Raw genomic sequence first — 15,672 nt, 5'->3', positions numbered from 1 at the left:
GTCGACGGTTGACGCGCCTGTGGTCCGTCCGCCGGCCTTTTGCCGAGACGCATTCCGTGGTGTTTCTGCTGGCTGGCTGGCTGGCAATTGCTGATCCACCTCTTCTTCGCGACGGGTTGTGCGTTTCTTGCTCTGGGACGACTGGAGTCAATTGACAGGTCCGTCTTGTGTCGTCATGAACCCGCCTGCCGTCTTCAAGGCCCTGGCGTTGGGCTTCACGCTGCTGCTGATTCCGTCGTGGGAATGGCTGTCCAAGGTTTCGGACAGGGTGCCCGAGCCATATCTCGTGAGTGTGAACTACCTAGCCATGGAAGAAAGCATTGACCAATGTAAAACTAGGACGAGGTATTTCACGTCGGTCAAGCCCAAGCGTACTGCGCGGGCGAATTTGGCAAATGGGATCCTAAAATCACCACGCCTCCCGGATTGTACGTCTGTCAGAATCATGCGTGGAAAGCTCCTTTGCTGATTCTTCGAGATATCTGCTGTCCTACGTCGTATTCAAAATCACGGGTCGCTGTGATGTTTTCATGTTGCGCGCTCTGAATTGCTCCCTGGCCCTGTTCATTGCGCAAATTTCCTTTTCCATCCTCACGAGGCTCTACGGCCTGCTCAAGACCAGAAACGCCTCGCCGACGAACTTCGCGTACAACAAGAGAGACGTCGCCCTCTTCACAAGCGCCATCCACACTGCCATCAACATTTGTCTCTTTCCGCCCCTTTTCTTCTTCCTCGGACTGTACTATACCGACGTGCCCTCGACTCTCTTTGTCCTCTTGAGCTACCATTACGCCCTCAAAACTCAGCAAAAGAAGTATGGCAAGAAGACTTCGGCTATCATGACCATCTTGATTGGTGTCGCCGCTCTGTTCTTCAGACAGACCAACATCTTTTGGGTTGCCGTCTTTCCTGCGGGACTGGCAGTTGTTCAGGCGCTCAAAAAGTCTGCTCACCCACCCCCTGAGGAAGCAAGGCAGGACATGATTCTCGACGTGTTGCGCATCAGTGCAATGAATATGAGCGTCTATGACAAGCCAGTGCGCTTTGCCTTTGTAGATGGTCCGTCACATGCTCCTTTGCCGGCGATGCCATACTGATGCAAAGCAGACTATGTCAAGACGACGCTTTCTCTCTGCATTGCGGCTCTGCGGTACCCGGCCGCCGTCATTGCTGCAGTCGCCCCTTATGCCTTTCTAATTGCCCTGTTTGCGTCGTTTGTCGTGTGGAACGGCGGAGTAGTTCTGGGTAAGTCAGCCGGCGTTATCAACCCCTGGATCAGACTGACGGTTCCAGGCGACAAATCCAATCACATTGCCACGCTCCACCTCCCGCAAATGCTCTACATCTGGCCTTACATACTCTTCTTCTCCTTCCCGATCCTCGCCCCTTCCATCATCTCGGCCCTCCTCTCCCTAGTCCCCGCAACCGCTCTCCCTGCACGCTTCCGGTCGTGGACCACTCCGGGCCAAAAGGACCTGCTGGCCCGTGTCAGCGTGCTCGCCGCATGGACGCTCGTAGCCGCGGTCATTGTCCACTTCAACACCATCATCCACCCCTTCACCCTCGCCGACAACCGGCACTACGTTTTTTACGTGTTCCGCATCCTGCGCCTGTACCCGCTGCTCAAGTACCTCGCAGCACCACTATATATTCTAGGCGGATGGGTCGTAATTCAAGCGCTAGGCTCGCCGGCACGCCTCGCCCTCACGCCAGCAGCAGCAGAAGAAGAAGAAGAAGAAGAAGAAAAGAAGCAAGCAGCCTCGCAGCAAGGAGGAGGCCGCAAAGAAGTCGTCGTGCCCAAGGACGTCGCAAAGGAAGACCTGGTCGAGGAGGGCTGCCAGGTCTCGTTCGTGCTCGTATGGCTCGCGACGACGGCGCTCAATCTCGTCACGGCGCCGCTGGTGGAGCCGCGCTACTTGATCGTGCCGTGGATCATGTGGCGACTGCACTTTCCGATTGGCGAGACGGAGGGCGGCGGCGTTGTGCTGCAGGTCAAGGAGAAGAAGAGGGAGGGAGAAGGGTCGGCGGATGGCAAGGGAGCTGCGCAAATGCCGGCGGCGGCACATGAGACGTGGTTGTGGGTCGAGACGGCATGGTTTCTGCTCGTCAATCTGGCGACCGGCTACGTGTTTCTGAACTGGGGCTTTGAGTGGCAGCAGGAGCCCGGCAGCGTGCAGCGCTTCATGTGGTAGGTAGAGTGGGTAGGTACCGTACCTGCACCTTTGTAGCCAACCACCGTTCCGGACGAGGAGTGGAACCACATACATCGGATGTATGTACCTAGGTAGTTCAGAATGGACCGAATCGGATCACCTGCCCTTTCGCACCCGTGGCGAGCTGCCCGCCTGCCCGCCTGCCCGCCTGCCCGCCTGCCCGCCTTCCATCAGCCAGCCAGCAGGCGCACCAGCAGGCGCAGAGTGACTGGAGTGAGTGAATGAGTCACGGCCGCCCACATCCGACATCACCCCATCGCCTATAAAAACCGCCTCGCCCGCGTCCCAACCTAGCCCTCTCTTCCTTTCCTCTCCAGCTCCTCTTTGCCATTTGGCTTAGATCAAGTGTAGTATCTGTTCTGTTCAGTCTGACCACTGAACCGAGTCTACGGACTCCTTCTTGGTTAGCCACTTTTTGCACCCGGACGGCGCGCGCCTCTGGGCTTGCTCATGCGCGCGCCGTCACTGTGTCGCCCCTTTAGCACTATCGGGGGCTGACGCGAAGTCTGATTGCGTTGCCTTTTTTTTTTTTTTTTTTTTTCCTTTTTCTTTTTCTCATTGGGTTGTTCGCTATGGGCGGGCGCTTGGGGAGAATCCATTTGTTTGCTCTGGTGGCTGGCTGGCTGGCTGCCGTGGCTCCTGGCGCGTTTGCTTGAGCTTGAGTCTGAGCTTGAGTCTGAGCTTGAGCGGTGAGCGTCTCGAGGCTATGTACCCATGTAGTTCCAGTCGTAACTGTCAACATATGCATGTAGCCAGCGCCGTTTGCACAGCTGAAGTTAGAGCAGCTAGCTAGCCCTGCGCAAGACCAGCCAGCTACACTGGGTAGTCCGAGCCGATCCCGCGCGCCATCCCTGTCGCCGATCCATCGCTCCCGACGGTCGGCGGGCGGCCCGCTCGTCCATTTATCCTTCAGAGCCCTCGCATAACGAGCACTGTATTCTCTTCCGACCGACCGACCGACCGACCGTTCATTCGTTCTTCTCCGCCGTCTACCTACTCACTTTCTCAATCATACCTTACCACACCTCCCAACCACACACACGCAACCAACGCACTCACTCACCCACGCACCCACCATGCCATTTCCCACCGCCACCACCCTCGACCTCAACGCCCCCGACGACGACGACCCCTTCATCCACCCCCAAAACCTCGAATCAATCTACTACAACGAAGGCTTCAGCCTCGGCCGCACCGACGGCACGCGCGCTGGCCGCATCGAAGGCCGCGTCTTCGGTCTCGAGAAAGGATTCGACAAGTTTTTCGCCATGGGAAGGTTGGGTGGAAGGGCGGGGGTGTGGGGGGCGCGTTTGGTAGACGACGACGACGACGACGCGAGGAGGAATCGGCGGGAGAGGAGGGAGGGGGAGGATAAGAATGAGGGGAAGGGTGTCAGATTGCCCGCTCTCCCTCCACACCCCCGCCTCCGCACACAGATCCACGCGCTGCACGCGCTGGCCGAGGCGGCGTCGCTCGAGACAAGGAATACGGAGGATGGCGTGGCGGATTTTGATGATCGATACAGGAGGGCGCGGGCGAAGGTGAAGGTTGTGGAGGGGTTGGTTGGGGAGAGGGGTGGTGGCGAGGAAGAGACGAGGGAAGGTGAGGGCGAGGAGCGTGAGGCACGGCACGGAAGAGAGGGCGCTGGAGAGGCGGAGGCAGAGGCGCTCGAGCTCGAGCTCGAGGTTGAGGTCACAATGGGCGATGTGGAGGTTGGGCTTGAACAGGAGAGGGAGCGCGAGAAGAGAGACATGGATAACGACAAGCAAGAAAAACCAGCGGCCGCGAACAGCGGGAACAGTGCCGCAGCAGCAAAAGCAAAGAAACCGCCGCGAGCCCCCAAGCGCGCAGGCGTCAAGGTGGCGGGCGGTGCCCAGCGGGGAGGCGAAAAGAACATGGAGGACTTTGGCATTGGCGACGCGAGGGCGTTGGGGAGATTGGTGTGAGGCAGTGGAGGAGGCATCGACATGTAGGTAGGGAAACGAGTATGTTGACGGGCGGGCGAATGAGAAGACAGAGAGAAAAGGCATGGTTGGTTGGTCATGAATCGTGGAGTTGAATCAACTCTTTTGCTCTTTTCGTCTGAAGAAGGATAATTCGCCCGACACAGACGAGAGATATTGGGTAAGCAAGTGAGTGAGTGACTGAGTTAGAGCGCTTCGACACCATCCCGTCCTTTCCCGCATCTCGCCAAAAACATGAGCATATGACACATCAACCCTATCCCAGCATACAGTACAGCACCGACCCGGAATGATTACGGATCGGTGGCTCAGTTGGAAAGCATGTCGTGGATCAAATATCACTACCATGGCAAGTCCCAGGCTCTCAAGTCCTGGCCAATCTGACTGACCCTGTGCTGCCTTCTACCCTTTGCTCTTCATTTTGTCTGCTACTACTGGTGGTGGAGGGGGGAAGGAGTCTGTAATGGCGGGCTAGATCCCAGGGTCCGCGTGTCATTGACGACTGACATCAGGAGTGTTTAACGCGAAATGACAAAATTCGAGATTGGGAGAATATCTCCAAGACGAGCACTTCACCGATTGGAGTGAGACGGCATCTGGATGGGATGGCGTTGAGCCGTGTTGGATTTAGGTATCTGTAATTACATTTTCAAGCCCTCGCGAGTGCTGCGCTGCGACCGCAATCTTCCACCGAATTTCGAAATGAGGGTCCCAAAGGAGAGGCGCAATAGAGAAGAGTCGCGAGCGGCATGCATTCTAGCTCTGCTATGCACGGTCTGGCTTTCCACGACTGACCGCTACCATTGCGGCTCGAAGATGAAATGTAGAGGGGATGCAGACACCGAAGAGGAGGTCTGGATCAAGCTCCTGATGATTTTTGCTCGTTCTGGTGTACCGGAACTTGACGTTGTGCGTGAGCGCAGAAAACAGGGTGTTGATCTTGAGTTGGGAACGACGAGGAGCAGTACCGCAACAGGCGCGCTTTGAAACCGAAATCGATGTACTGGGGCCAAGGAAGTTGTTGCTCCAACGCAAGAAGTTGTGTGCGGCACTGTCGTAATTCGGTTCGGCCCAGAAAGTGACTTTGACGAGGACACTGCGGTTCGAGGGCAGCAGCACGCACGGGCGCGCCGCCTACCAGACGATAAGCAAGGTCATGGCAACAGACAGTGACAAGAGTATTGTCTGAACAACATTGACAGTGCCATAGTACGGCTCGCGGCCGGCCGACGGCATCGACGTGGACGTGGACGTGGCGCCGGCGCTCTCGGTACCCGTAGCAGCCGTTCCCGTCTCAGACGCCGTCTTGGTAGCCGACTCGCTTGCGGAAGCGGTGGCAGTCTTGGAAGAAGTCTTGGAAGAAATCTTGGAAGAAGTCTTGGAAGAAGTCTTGGAAGATTCGGTTTGGGAGGCTGAAGCGGAAGCGGTGGCATTAGCAATCTTCGATAAAGTTTTGGAGGTGGAAGCAGTTTTGACAGAAGCAGTTTTGGAAGCAGATTTGGACGAAGTAGATTCGGACGAAGCAGTTTTTGAAGTAGCAGTCTCGCGCGTCGCAGTCTTGGACGTAGCAGTCTCGGACGTGGCAGTCTTCGAGGCTGAGGTGGAAGATGTCGACGTCTTCTCGTTAATAGCTACGTGCCAATAAGCAACGCAACGACACAAGCAAACAGCATAAAGCGCGCGCTAATGTTACTCACGGACAGTGATGCCATTGTTCTTGCAGACGGATGAGAACGTGTCCAAGCCCGCCTTGACCTGGTCTTGCTCCTTGCACCTGTCTTGCAGCTTGTCGTGCATGGTCCTGTCGTTGCAAATGTCCGTCATGTTGGCCGGATTCATGGTCTGCCCGACGACGGCGAGCACGCAGGCGGGAGTGTCGGCATTGGCCATCTGGGCCAGTGCGAAAGTTGCGCAGAGAGCGACGAGGACTAACTTGAGAAACATGGTGGCCGGCAAAGATGTCAAAAGAGCGATTGTCTGTATCAAGGAGCGTGAAGGTAGTGGGAGAACTGGGCCTGGGAAATGAAACGTTCGCGTTTAATCGCTGTATAGCTTGGTGTTTTGGGCAGGCACGGGAGCTAACCGCATCTGGACAAGTTTGAGCCCTGGTGCTGCTACCCCGTGGGGAAGGGTCCACAACGGCGCCGCCTGATCATCACCGTCTTCTTCAATGCTTCAGAAAGGAAGCGTGCAAAATCCCACGTACCAAATCTTTTTCATCTACCTTCACAATTCATCCACTCGTGCACGCTCCTACCCCAAGCTCTCATAATAGCTATACGGCTGGTTGAGCTTGTAAAAAGGATCCGGCTGCGACTCCTCGCTGCCACCAATCCACTCGGGAACCGGCAACCTGTCAATCGCATCCTCCCTCTTCGTGTCTTGAAAGATATACTCAAACGTCTTGGCCCATTGGACGCGGTTGTTGAGGCCCTCCAAGCCCCACAGTTCCTGCAAAAAGTGCAGCACGGACGTGTGCGTGTAGGCGCTGTTGTTGGCGTAGCTGGTGCCTTCATTATGGATCAGCGTGTTGGGCGCAATCCACGGCGAGATCAGAAACGCGGGGACCCGCACGCCCAGCCGTGTAAAGTCGTACGTGACGTCGTGGCCGTCGGATTCGCCGTCAAAGGTAATGGCATCCTCGGGCGCAGGAATGTTGTACGGCGGGGAAACGTGGTCAGCGAAGCCTCCGTGCTCGTCAAAGTTGATGATGATGAGAGTGTTGTCCCAGTACTGCGAGTTGCGGATTGCGTCGTAGAGGTGCTTGATGAGCTGCTCCCCGGCTGCCATGTTGCTGGTTGGGTGCATCGAGTCAATGGTGCAGCATTCAGGGTTGTAGTAGGAAAAGGCTGGCAGCGTTCCGTTGGCAATGTCAGAGTAAAACTCGTCAGAATGGACCAGGCGCCCCATTGCATTGTCCTGGACCCACTCGTACATGAAGGCGTCGACAATGTCGGTCTCGTAGTAGTTTTTCCAGGTGATGTTTTTTTCGCTGAGAGCTTCAAAGACGGATTTTGCGCAAGTTGTTCCAGTCACATTGGCATACCAGCCTGCCGCCTGGTCCGTGTTGTCGACCATACCGCAGGTTGAACCACTGGTTGCGAATTGTCGATTCGGGTTGGTCGGGCCAGGGTGCTCGGCGTGGTAGGCGTCGAAAAAGGCAAAGTTCTGCGCAAGAGTTGCCAGCATCTGGCTCTTCTTCTCGCTGTACGCTTTGATGACGAAAGCGCTATCCCCCGGCGTGGCACTGTATTTTTCAGACTGCCGGTCGATGAAACCAAGCATGTTTGGCTCATCTTCGTTGGTCGGTTCCCATTTTTGGTAAATCTCATAAGACGTGCCAGCAAAGTTGTGGTCAGGGTCCGTGAGCGGCACTTCTTTTTCATAAGGACCAGCACAAATGGAGATGGGCTCATTCCAGACGGTCCACTTTGGGTTCGTGTAGTTGTTGCAGTAGCTGATGTTCTAAGGGCTGTCAGTGTTTGATTACACGAATGATTCGGCAGCATACTCTGAGATTGTCAATGTCTGGATGAAAGTCCCAGTATCCTGCGATATTATCGAACGAGTGATTCTCCATCATGAGATAGACCACATGCTTGATCTAAGACACTGTCAACAGGTGGTTCAGGTGCCACAAAGCGTTTTTCTCACCTTCCCACTGAGCGATTGCCAAACGCCGCTCGAGTTCGATGTGGAAGAGCCATGAATTACAATCGGAGCAGCTGAAGACAGGCACACCAGAGCGAGACCGGTGGCAAGGGTGTTGACAACGGCAGACCTCATGTTGCTGGCTTGAAGGAGCAAATTGGCAACGCTGCTTGAGACTGCACTCCTGGGAATTGTCACTTTATACCAAATACCCCCTGAGAGTCCACACAACTGAGAAGACATCGGTACACGTCCAGTGGGGCATTTCATGCCACTTCTGCAAGAGAAAAAGTTTGCAAGTCATGAGAATACACCCTCGGATGGTAGAAAAACAAACACAGACAAGTCTCCGCGTTGGGCAACATGGCAGTAGACTACGAGAGGAAGGTGCCGGCGGATAAAGCGGAACCAAAGGGCCAGTTGAGAGTCGTCAATTACAAAAATGGCATCCAAAAGGGCAAGTAGGTGTCGCGTGTGGTTGCTCAGGCGAGGCTAGAAGCACCAGTATCAGAGCACGTGGGGGATTTTTGCGATACAGGCACACAGTCAGTGACCTCTTGGCTGCATGGCTCCACTCTCAGGCAGATTCCGTAGCACCAGAGACAGCATGATGGCGATTTGCACGTGTGAGGTCTGGGAAATGTGGTTGGAGAGAGTGGGAGCTGGTGGCTGGGTCGAGGTTGAAAGAAAGTGCGCAAGGTGGATCGCCGGAGGTTGCTAAGCTTTGCCGAGGACGGGAGAGACGAAAAGGGAGAACTGCTTGGTGTCTAGCCACATGGATGCAGGTACGTGCAGTCGAGCACAGGTGCTTCTGCAGTCCGTCGCCCACGGTGGGGGCATGAGCATGGGCAATCGATAGGATGACATTGATTGTCTGCGCCGCCATTGGTGGCCGTCGCAACCGAGACATTGCGTACATGTATCTTTTGGGCCAGTCCATGTCAATGGACGCGTGCGTGTTAAAAGAAATGGTTCACATGCTCTTTTCCACCTGTTCTTGATCTTTTGAAACTCACAACATGGCCTCGTTTTTGAAAAACAAACTGTTCCGCACGTCTTCCGACATCTCGGCGCCAAGTTACATGCCAGTCGATGTCGACAGTCCAGTATCCAGTCCACCAGCTTACCGTCAATTCTGTGAGTCTGGAGTCTTTCCACTGGTGGCAATTTCTGACGGCCATAAGACGAGGATACAACCACATTGCCCTGTGTCGAGCCTCAAGACCTCGAGAAGCAACTTGAACCTTTGTCACAAAATGGAGAGGAAGACGCTGATGAAAGTCGATTCCGCGTCGATGTCCGAGTCATGTCAGACGTCATTATTGGCCTCTCCGATGGCCTGACGGTCCCCTTTGCTCTCACAGCTGGCCTCTCGGCCCTCGGAAAGACTGACGTGGTGATATATGGCGGTCTGGCTGAATTGACAGCTGGAGCCATATCCATGGGCCTCGGTGGATATCTTGGAGCCAAAAGCGAGTCGTAGGTCCATCTCCCCGTCTGGAGCTCCAGATAGTGACTCGGTTGGCAGAGAGTCATACCGGGCGACAAAAGCCCAAGTCCAGGCGGAAGTCGCTCAGAGTCCACAAGAGGTCAACGGCAAGCTTTCAACGATTTTGTCATCATTTGACTTGCCAGAGCCGCTCACAGACCCCATCGTGGCGCACCTTTCAACGTCGCCGAAGCTGGTTGATTTCTTGATGCAATTCGAACATTCCCTCCCCGAGCCGCCTGCAAACCGAGCATTCACCTGCGCCATTACCATTGCGCTAGGCTATTTCATAGGCGGATTCATTCCTCTCATTCCTTACTTTTTCGTGCCTGAGCATGCTGTCCGGCTTGGGCTGTATTGGTCCGTAGGCATTATGGCATTTGCGCTGTTCGTGTTTGGCTACGGCAAGACAGCGGTGGTGCAAGGCTGGTCCGGCTGGAGGAACAAATGGAGTGCGACCAAAGGCGGCATCGAGATGGTGATTGTGGGGAGTTCGGCGGCGCTGGCGGCCATGGGTCTCGTCCACGCGTTTGGAAAGGATTCGGGGGGGCACAGGTCTTGATGCAGAGACACCCTGATGAGTAATGACAATTCCTGCTTCTTGATTGGCCCAGCTCTTTCTCTCCTCACAACACCATAACTACCTACCGTACTCCACGCACGAATCCTCCTGGCAATATCGCTACACGCTCGGACAGCTTCAGCCATGCTGCCACGAATGATAAATCGACTTGTTTGTTTCAACGTTGCGAAAGCGTCATCGGCCAAAATGCTGGATCGACTGACACGGCCGTCTTCAAGAGCAGAGTCTTCCCGGACCTGAAACTTTCAAGTACTCATCAGAGACCTAAACTAACAAGTTCAAACATGCTGGAAAAGTAACATCACAGCAGAAAAAAAAAATTTCACGAATGGTTGACGTTTCACGAATCCACCACTCAAAACCGTCTCCGATTCCAACATCGTGAGAGGAACATCTACCCGACATTTTACATGGTTACAAGATATCATTATGTTCAGCTTGAGTGCAATCAAATTTGTCTTACCGCGGAGGTGTCCGACGGTCGCCCGACTATCGCCAATCACAGCTTCAAGATGGACTCACCGCACGACGTGGCTCGGGCGGAGAACCAAATTCGACTGAAAGAATAGGCCACGCACAGTGTTTGGACATTTTCTGCAGAGAAAAACTGCATCTACAATGGGGAAACATTCAGAAAAGAGTATGGCATGAGAGCGGACATCTCGGGTTTATCCACCGCCGCAGCTCGGACATCAGTACACACGCAAGTCGTGGAAAAGATTTCCTCGCGCGATGCAGAAGGACAGGTAAGATCAGCTATAAGAGATTAAGTCTTTGGCTCAGAATCTCTCCAATTCTTCCTCGAATCAATCGCATGACCAAACGGCACTTACCCGGACTGCTCCCTACGACCACCAGACGCCTTGTTCAGACTCCGCCATGTCCGAGAAAGCAGACCCTCGACCGAGAGAAGATCCCGTTCCAGAAATTGAAGAAATTGGACGGTCTGCGAGCGTCTTGACCGACACTCATGTCGAGACGTCCAGTGTTGAGAGACCGAATGAGCAATACGGAAACATTTACGGTTCGGGGATAGAAACAGGGACCGCCCTACCCGGCGGAAATGCCGTCTACAACGCCAAAGTCCAGCTCCTTAATGGAGCGCTCCTGGATATTGGCATGGGCAGGTACCAATGGTGCCTCACTCTCTTCACCGGGCTAGGATGGTTTCTCGACAGTGTAGGGCGACCTGTTTTGGGAGAATGCTCCTTAGTTGCTGAATATCAAACAGTTCTGGATGTCGTCCTTTGAGTTCATCCAACCGGCAATCAAGCACGAGGCCACATTCTATGCTGAGCATAACACATACTTGGCTGTCAGTCAGTATGTCGGCTGAACAATTGGCGCCCTGGTTCCACCGATGATGACCGATTTAATGGGGGAAGAACCTCTTCAACCTCACGCTGGTCATCATGGGCTTTGCTGGCCTTGTTGGCGCTGGCATGTCTGCCGTCTCCGGTCTCTGCGTTATCTCGTTCTTCATGGGCATTGCTGCTGGAGGAAACCAGTCAATAGGGGAGCAATTCTCATCGAGATTCTTCCCTCATCCCACCAGTACCTGCTCACCATGCGGAGCATCTTTTCGGCCCTTAGAAAATTTCTCACCACCGCATTTGCCTTGTGGGCCGTCCACCGAATCCAATCTGGCCACTGCTAACCCCACAGGCCGCTCATGTCGCATTTTGTATGGCCTGCCGACGCCACCGAGCGCCGCTGCCACTACATCATGAACATGGGCTGGTTATACACACGGTGGATGCTCGGCACGACAACGCTCTTCCTCCGCCTCGTCCGCTTCTGCTTCCACCTGCACGAAATGCCCAAGTACCTGCTGGCGCAAGGGCGCGACGCCAAAGTCGTCAAGACCGTGCGGAGCCTGGCAGTCTACAGAAGCAAGCGCTCATGGCTCAGCCCGACGCACCTGCGCAAGATCGAAGAAGACCTCGAAGACACGGCCGAGGCGTTTGCTGCGCCGGTCAGGGGCACCGCGTTGGGCGACGCTGGCTGTGTGTTTCGTCTGTTTGGCCTTGTGGCTGCGGTTGTGGGCTCGTTTACGACGGCTGCCAGTGCCGTGCCCGTCTGGATTGGGGCGGCGCTGTGTGGCTTGTTTTACCAATTGAGACGGGCGCGAAGGCTGCTGTGTGAATTAGTGTGAGGGGCGGATTTGCTGATCGGGAATAGTGCGAATGACATGGATACAATTTATGCACGTCGAAGCAGGATGTGAGTGATTTAGGGATCTTGGGAATACATGAAAATAGGGAGCAATGAACAGAATCCGAATCCAACATATACTCAAACGGTGAACAAGAAATCTACACTGTACAAATTAAAAGACTCGACAGAGAGGTTTCCGGAGACGCCAATCTCCCATTCACCACATCTTTCCCTATTCCCGATTCTCCGAAAGAGCTCTAGGTGTACCTATCTAGCCACGTCGACTCGTCATCTTCTCCTCTACTCTGCGGTGCGGGCTGGGTAGGCGCTAGTCCCTCTCCAAATAAATCACTGAAGAACCAAATGCAGACGAGAGACCTAGACGAGAGACCTAGACGAGAGACCTACAGCCGCGGTCGTTCCAGTCGTTGACCCACATAAGCAGCGAGCGCCATGATGCCATGTCAGGATATGGCTACAAGAGGTGTCTTCATACGCTTGCCCCTTCATCACCGTCTAGGTCCAAGGCGTTCGATGCTCTTCTTCAAATGCAGCAGCTCTCGTCTCAAAAACGGGGTATATCAAGATGCACAATGCGACGCAATACCAAATCCCACCATCTTCGATCTACATGTTCACCGAAACTTGCAAATAGCTTTTCTTTTTTTTTTTTTTTCTTTCTTTTTTTCTCTTGAAAGAGACGCAAGATGACAATCACGATGTTGCGTTTTGCTCTTTCGCTTGATTTGACGGCTCGGTCTGACTTTCTGGTTGTGCCTGCGCCTCTTCCTCTCCAGAGCGGTCTCCGCCCGGCTTGCGAAAGACGGCTTGCATCCAGCAGCGGTACATTTTCAGGCGACGCTGGCGGTTGACCAGCATGCGGCGATCGACGCCGATGGACTCGATTTCAAAGGTTGGGACGTCGGCTGTGGCTTCGTGGGTATAGTCTGTCTTGCTGGTTTCCGTCTCGTCGAGGTCAACCGAGTCCAACTTGGCCGCGACATCTTCGAGTGTCGTTGATTGGTCGTCTGTCTTGTCCTCGACGCCATTGGGGTGGTCCTCGGATGTCTCTGCGGTAGTTGTGAGGCCGCCGCCCCATATCCTCTCCAGCTCCTCCTTTTCGAAAAAGTAGACTCGCGTGCCGTCGCCTCTGACGTAGAAGTTCTCTTCCAGATATCTCCCCTTCTTGAATCGCACTTGGGCCAAGTCTCCCCGGCCGTAGTCGCGGAAACACACCTTGCCGCCGGGCTTGAGCACGCGGTAAATGTTTCGCACCGCCTGCGCCCACTGCGACGGCGCCAGCGCGGAAAAGATGAAAATCATCATAACCAGGTCCACGCTACCCTCTTCGATTCCCGGCGGCGTACTCTGTTCGCCTTCGCCTGCAACGTCCCACACATCGGCCTGGATGGTCTTGCCGTTGTCGTACGCCTCGTTGCTGCGAATGACCTCGACGGCCTTTTTTGAAAAGTCGCACGCATGAATATTGAAATTTGGATTCTCATTGAGCTGCAAGACAGGAAACGCAGTATTTCCAGCGCCGGCACCAACCTCCAAAACAAGCGCCGGCTTCGCATCGGCGGTCGTCAGGGCCTTGAGGACGGGAAACTCCTGAAACAGCCACTTACGGTTCTTGAAGAAGTTGTTGGTGTTGTTCTTGTAAAACAGGTTCCACCACTTGGCCGGGTCCTTGTTGAAGCGCGTCTTGTCGTAGTCGGAGACGGGGTGCTCGCGCTGGTGCGCGTACTGCAGCGACGCAAACTCTTTGTACGTGTCGTCCGTCTCGACGTGGTCCCACGCGTTGAACTCGAAGATATCGTCGCCTTCCTCCAGGTACCGCGACCCGAACTGGAACGGGTCGCTGCGCTTTTGGTTGTTGGTCGGGTCGTGCGAGCGTGCCGACGCTGGCTTGCGGACAGGTTGGATCGAGCCCGGGACGCCATAGGTCGCGGGCTGTTGGGTTGATGGGTCGACGGTGACGGCGTAGCGCATGTGCTCCATGCCTTTGGAGAGCTGGCTGCGGGGCGTCTTGCCCGTCGCGTCTTGGGCTTTCTCCGAGGCGTCAGACATGGTTCGGGAGTAGATTGAGTGAGAGGTAGTGAGAAATATCAACAGGGTCCGGGGAAGTTGGAAAATCTCCAGCCCTTATCGATTGCACTAGTCGCGATACGAACACGACATTTCCGGCTTGCGCATCATTAAAACTACTTTCATTCCCTCCTCTGCCATTGGCCGCTCTCGCTGCACACCTCTCTCAACAACTGCCACACCAACATGAAGAATAGCTGACGGCCCTGCCTCTCTCCTTTCTACCGCTCAATTGGTCTTTTCCACGGTACCAAAAAGACGGCGTCTCGAAAACCATGAAGGTTCTCCAAAAATCCACTCCGCTGCTGCAATCAGCGCTGCGCCCAATCCTCGTGCACCGTCTCAACACTCGCATAATTGTGCCACACATCCAAAGCCCAAGACAAACACAACAATCGCGGCGAACCTTTCTCCCGGACCTCAACCCCTTCGGCGCCTCGAACTCGTCCCCGGCACTGCAAACCTACAGCGCAACGCGCACGCTGCCGTACGCGCCGGGCCCCATCTACGCCATCATTGCCGACGTCTCGTCCTACAGCTCTTTCCTGCCCTTCTGCAGCGCCAGCACCGTGACGCAGTGGTCGGCCCCCGACGCCGTGCTGCGCAAGCAGTGGCCGCACCAGGCGACCCTCGTCGTCGGCTGGCAGGGCATCAGCGAGAGCTTCCAGAGCCGCGTCTACTGCGTTCCCGAGCGCATCGTCGAGGCTGTCAGCGGCGATTCGCAGACTGCCCTCGACAAGGACTTGATTCGGCACCACCTGGCCGTGGGTGAGACTGGGGCCAAGGGTGAGGTCAAGGGACAGCAGCAGGGCGATGGGGCAAGGCTGCTGACGTCGTTGAATACCCGCTGGACTGTCACGCCCTCGTCGGAAGCGCTGGAGGGTGCCGAGGCCGCGCAACGACAGGCTGCAAATAGTCAGACCAAAGTCACGCTGTCGATTGAGTTTGCGTTTGCCAATCCGCTGTACAGTGCCATGAGCGCAGCTGTGACGCCAAAGGTGGCGGGCTTGATGATTGAGGCGTTTGAGCAGAGGGTCGCAAAGCTGCTGGGCCCATCCCACGCAGACAACGAGTTAGACGCATGAAGAGGGAACATGACGATGGTTCATCTTCAATTGAGAGGGGCGAGGAGCATGGTGCTAGACGAGAGGTCAAATGGTTGCATAGAATCGCGATGGGGGATACCAGCAACAAAGGCTGTTGGCGTTGCACTTGCCATGAACAAACAGCGCAAATATCGGGCATCGAATTGACATGTCGTACTAGATAGAATACACAAAAATACTAGAAAAGTGCCAAAAATTAAAGGATTCTCAAAACTATCGTACCAGACAATGAAAACACGCCAGTTAAACGACAGTCCATGACCAGACATGCCATATCCCCAACTCCTGGCTAAAAATGCTTCAAAAAGGACTGTAAAGATCGTTTTCCAGCGAGCGGCAATGGTGCTCACAAAAAGGAGCTCCCCGGCTGGCCTTTGCCCCACGCTCTCTCGTCTTCTCGGCTGGCCGAGCGCACGTTTTC

General features: G+C 55.0%; 9 protein-coding genes across 9 annotated transcripts; 6 read left to right on the top strand and 3 right to left on the bottom strand.

Annotated features, from left to right (window-relative positions):
- The first annotated feature begins 7 nt into the window (after positions 1–7).
- IWZ02DRAFT_485268 (glucosyltransferase) lies at positions 8–2,379 on the top strand. The gene is made up of 5 exons (XM_066769216.1): positions 8–286; positions 340–428; positions 479–1,059; positions 1,108–1,245; positions 1,294–2,379. Exons 1-5 carry the CDS (start codon positions 176–178, stop codon positions 2,190–2,192), a joined length of 1,818 nt encoding a protein of 605 aa, XP_066618389.1. The 5' UTR covers positions 8–175; the 3' UTR covers positions 2,193–2,379.
- A 910-nt stretch (positions 2,380–3,289) lies between these two features.
- Positions 3,290–4,159, top strand: IWZ02DRAFT_436909 (uncharacterized protein; the record flags this gene model as incomplete). Its single annotated transcript, XM_066766576.1, has 1 exon — positions 3,290–4,159. The coding sequence occupies one exon, from the start codon at positions 3,290–3,292 to the stop codon at positions 4,157–4,159; it is 870 nt and encodes a 289-aa protein (XP_066618388.1).
- A 1,078-nt stretch (positions 4,160–5,237) lies between these two features.
- Positions 5,238–6,202, bottom strand: IWZ02DRAFT_101276 (uncharacterized protein). The gene is made up of 2 exons (XM_066761246.1): positions 5,875–6,202; positions 5,238–5,808 (listed from the first exon to the last, which is right to left on the bottom strand). Exons 1-2 carry the CDS (start codon positions 6,119–6,121, stop codon positions 5,312–5,314), a joined length of 744 nt encoding a protein of 247 aa, XP_066618387.1. The 5' UTR covers positions 6,122–6,202; the 3' UTR covers positions 5,238–5,311.
- On the bottom strand, positions 6,198–7,963 carry IWZ02DRAFT_485266 (phosphoesterase family-domain-containing protein; the record flags this gene model as incomplete). Its single annotated transcript, XM_066769215.1, has 3 exons — positions 6,198–7,642; positions 7,689–7,781; positions 7,832–7,963. 3 exons carry the CDS (start codon positions 7,961–7,963, stop codon positions 6,431–6,433), a joined length of 1,437 nt encoding a protein of 478 aa, XP_066618386.1. The 3' UTR covers positions 6,198–6,430.
- Positions 7,964–8,700: 737 nt separating this feature from the next.
- IWZ02DRAFT_463041 (VIT family-domain-containing protein) lies at positions 8,701–9,928 on the top strand. The gene is made up of 3 exons (XM_066768320.1): positions 8,701–8,965; positions 9,013–9,307; positions 9,357–9,928. The coding sequence occupies exons 1-3, from the start codon at positions 8,848–8,850 to the stop codon at positions 9,877–9,879; spliced, it is 936 nt and encodes a 311-aa protein (XP_066618385.1). The 5' UTR covers positions 8,701–8,847; the 3' UTR covers positions 9,880–9,928.
- Positions 9,929–10,624: 696 nt separating this feature from the next.
- Positions 10,625–11,404, top strand: IWZ02DRAFT_101228 (uncharacterized protein). Its single transcript, XM_066761244.1, has 2 exons — positions 10,625–11,079; positions 11,132–11,404. Exons 1-2 carry the CDS (start codon positions 10,780–10,782, stop codon positions 11,234–11,236), a joined length of 405 nt encoding a protein of 134 aa, XP_066618384.1. The 5' UTR covers positions 10,625–10,779; the 3' UTR covers positions 11,237–11,404.
- An 18-nt stretch (positions 11,405–11,422) lies between these two features.
- On the top strand, positions 11,423–11,833 carry IWZ02DRAFT_362761 (uncharacterized protein; the record flags this gene model as incomplete). The annotated part of the gene is made up of 2 exons (XM_066764341.1): positions 11,423–11,520; positions 11,566–11,833. Coding segments are annotated over 2 exons (366 nt in total), but the record flags the coding sequence as incomplete, so codon positions are not given.
- A 938-nt stretch (positions 11,834–12,771) lies between these two features.
- Positions 12,772–14,049, bottom strand: IWZ02DRAFT_385875 (S-adenosyl-L-methionine-dependent methyltransferase; the record flags this gene model as incomplete). Its single annotated transcript, XM_066765433.1, has 2 exons — positions 12,772–13,008; positions 13,102–14,049. The coding sequence occupies 2 exons, from the start codon at positions 14,047–14,049 to the stop codon at positions 12,772–12,774; spliced, it is 1,185 nt and encodes a 394-aa protein (XP_066618382.1).
- A 91-nt stretch (positions 14,050–14,140) lies between these two features.
- Positions 14,141–15,422, top strand: IWZ02DRAFT_463036 (dehydrase and lipid transport-domain-containing protein). Its single transcript, XM_066768319.1, has one exon. The coding sequence runs from the start codon at positions 14,421–14,423 to the stop codon at positions 15,228–15,230; it is 810 nt and encodes a 269-aa protein (XP_066618381.1). The 5' UTR covers positions 14,141–14,420; the 3' UTR covers positions 15,231–15,422.
- The last annotated feature ends 250 nt before the right edge of the window (positions 15,423–15,672 follow it).

Source organism: Phyllosticta citriasiana (genome assembly GCF_038021145.1).
Source record: "Phyllosticta citriasiana strain CBS 120426 chromosome Unknown IWZ02scaffold_17, whole genome shotgun sequence".
In the NCBI taxonomy this organism is placed as follows: Eukaryota; Fungi; Ascomycota; class Dothideomycetes; order Botryosphaeriales; family Phyllostictaceae; genus Phyllosticta; species Phyllosticta citriasiana.
The sequence above is the reverse complement of the archived record's forward strand: the minus strand, read 5'-3'. Positions and strand labels throughout refer to the sequence as shown.

Bases quoted from the DNA above. Each gene is read 5' to 3' on its own strand.
- IWZ02DRAFT_101276 (XM_066761246.1), bottom strand. From the start codon at position 6,121: ATGTTTCTCAAGTTAGTCCTCGTCGCTCTCTGCGCAACTTTCGCACTG. The intron at 5,809-5,874 runs GTGAGTAACATT...ATTGGCACGTAG, and splicing joins GAACAATGGCATCACTGTCC to CTATTAACGAGAAGACGTCG.
- IWZ02DRAFT_463041 (XM_066768320.1), top strand. From the start codon at position 8,848: ATGGCCTCGTTTTTGAAAAACAAACTGTTCCGCACGTCTTCCGACATC. The intron at 8,966-9,012 runs GTGAGTCTGGAG...GACGGCCATAAG, and splicing joins ACCAGCTTACCGTCAATTCT to ACGAGGATACAACCACATTG. The intron at 9,308-9,356 runs GTAGGTCCATCT...CTCGGTTGGCAG, and splicing joins CTTGGAGCCAAAAGCGAGTC to AGAGTCATACCGGGCGACAA.
- IWZ02DRAFT_485268 (XM_066769216.1), top strand. From the start codon at position 176: ATGAACCCGCCTGCCGTCTTCAAGGCCCTGGCGTTGGGCTTCACGCTG. The intron at 429-478 runs GTACGTCTGTCA...TGATTCTTCGAG, and splicing joins ATCACCACGCCTCCCGGATT to ATATCTGCTGTCCTACGTCG. The intron at 1,246-1,293 runs GTAAGTCAGCCG...TGACGGTTCCAG, and splicing joins GAACGGCGGAGTAGTTCTGG to GCGACAAATCCAATCACATT.
- IWZ02DRAFT_463036 (XM_066768319.1), top strand. From the start codon at position 14,421: ATGAAGGTTCTCCAAAAATCCACTCCGCTGCTGCAATCAGCGCTGCGC.
- IWZ02DRAFT_101228 (XM_066761244.1), top strand. From the start codon at position 10,780: ATGTCCGAGAAAGCAGACCCTCGACCGAGAGAAGATCCCGTTCCAGAA. The intron at 11,080-11,131 runs GTAGGGCGACCT...AATATCAAACAG, and splicing joins TAGGATGGTTTCTCGACAGT to TTCTGGATGTCGTCCTTTGA.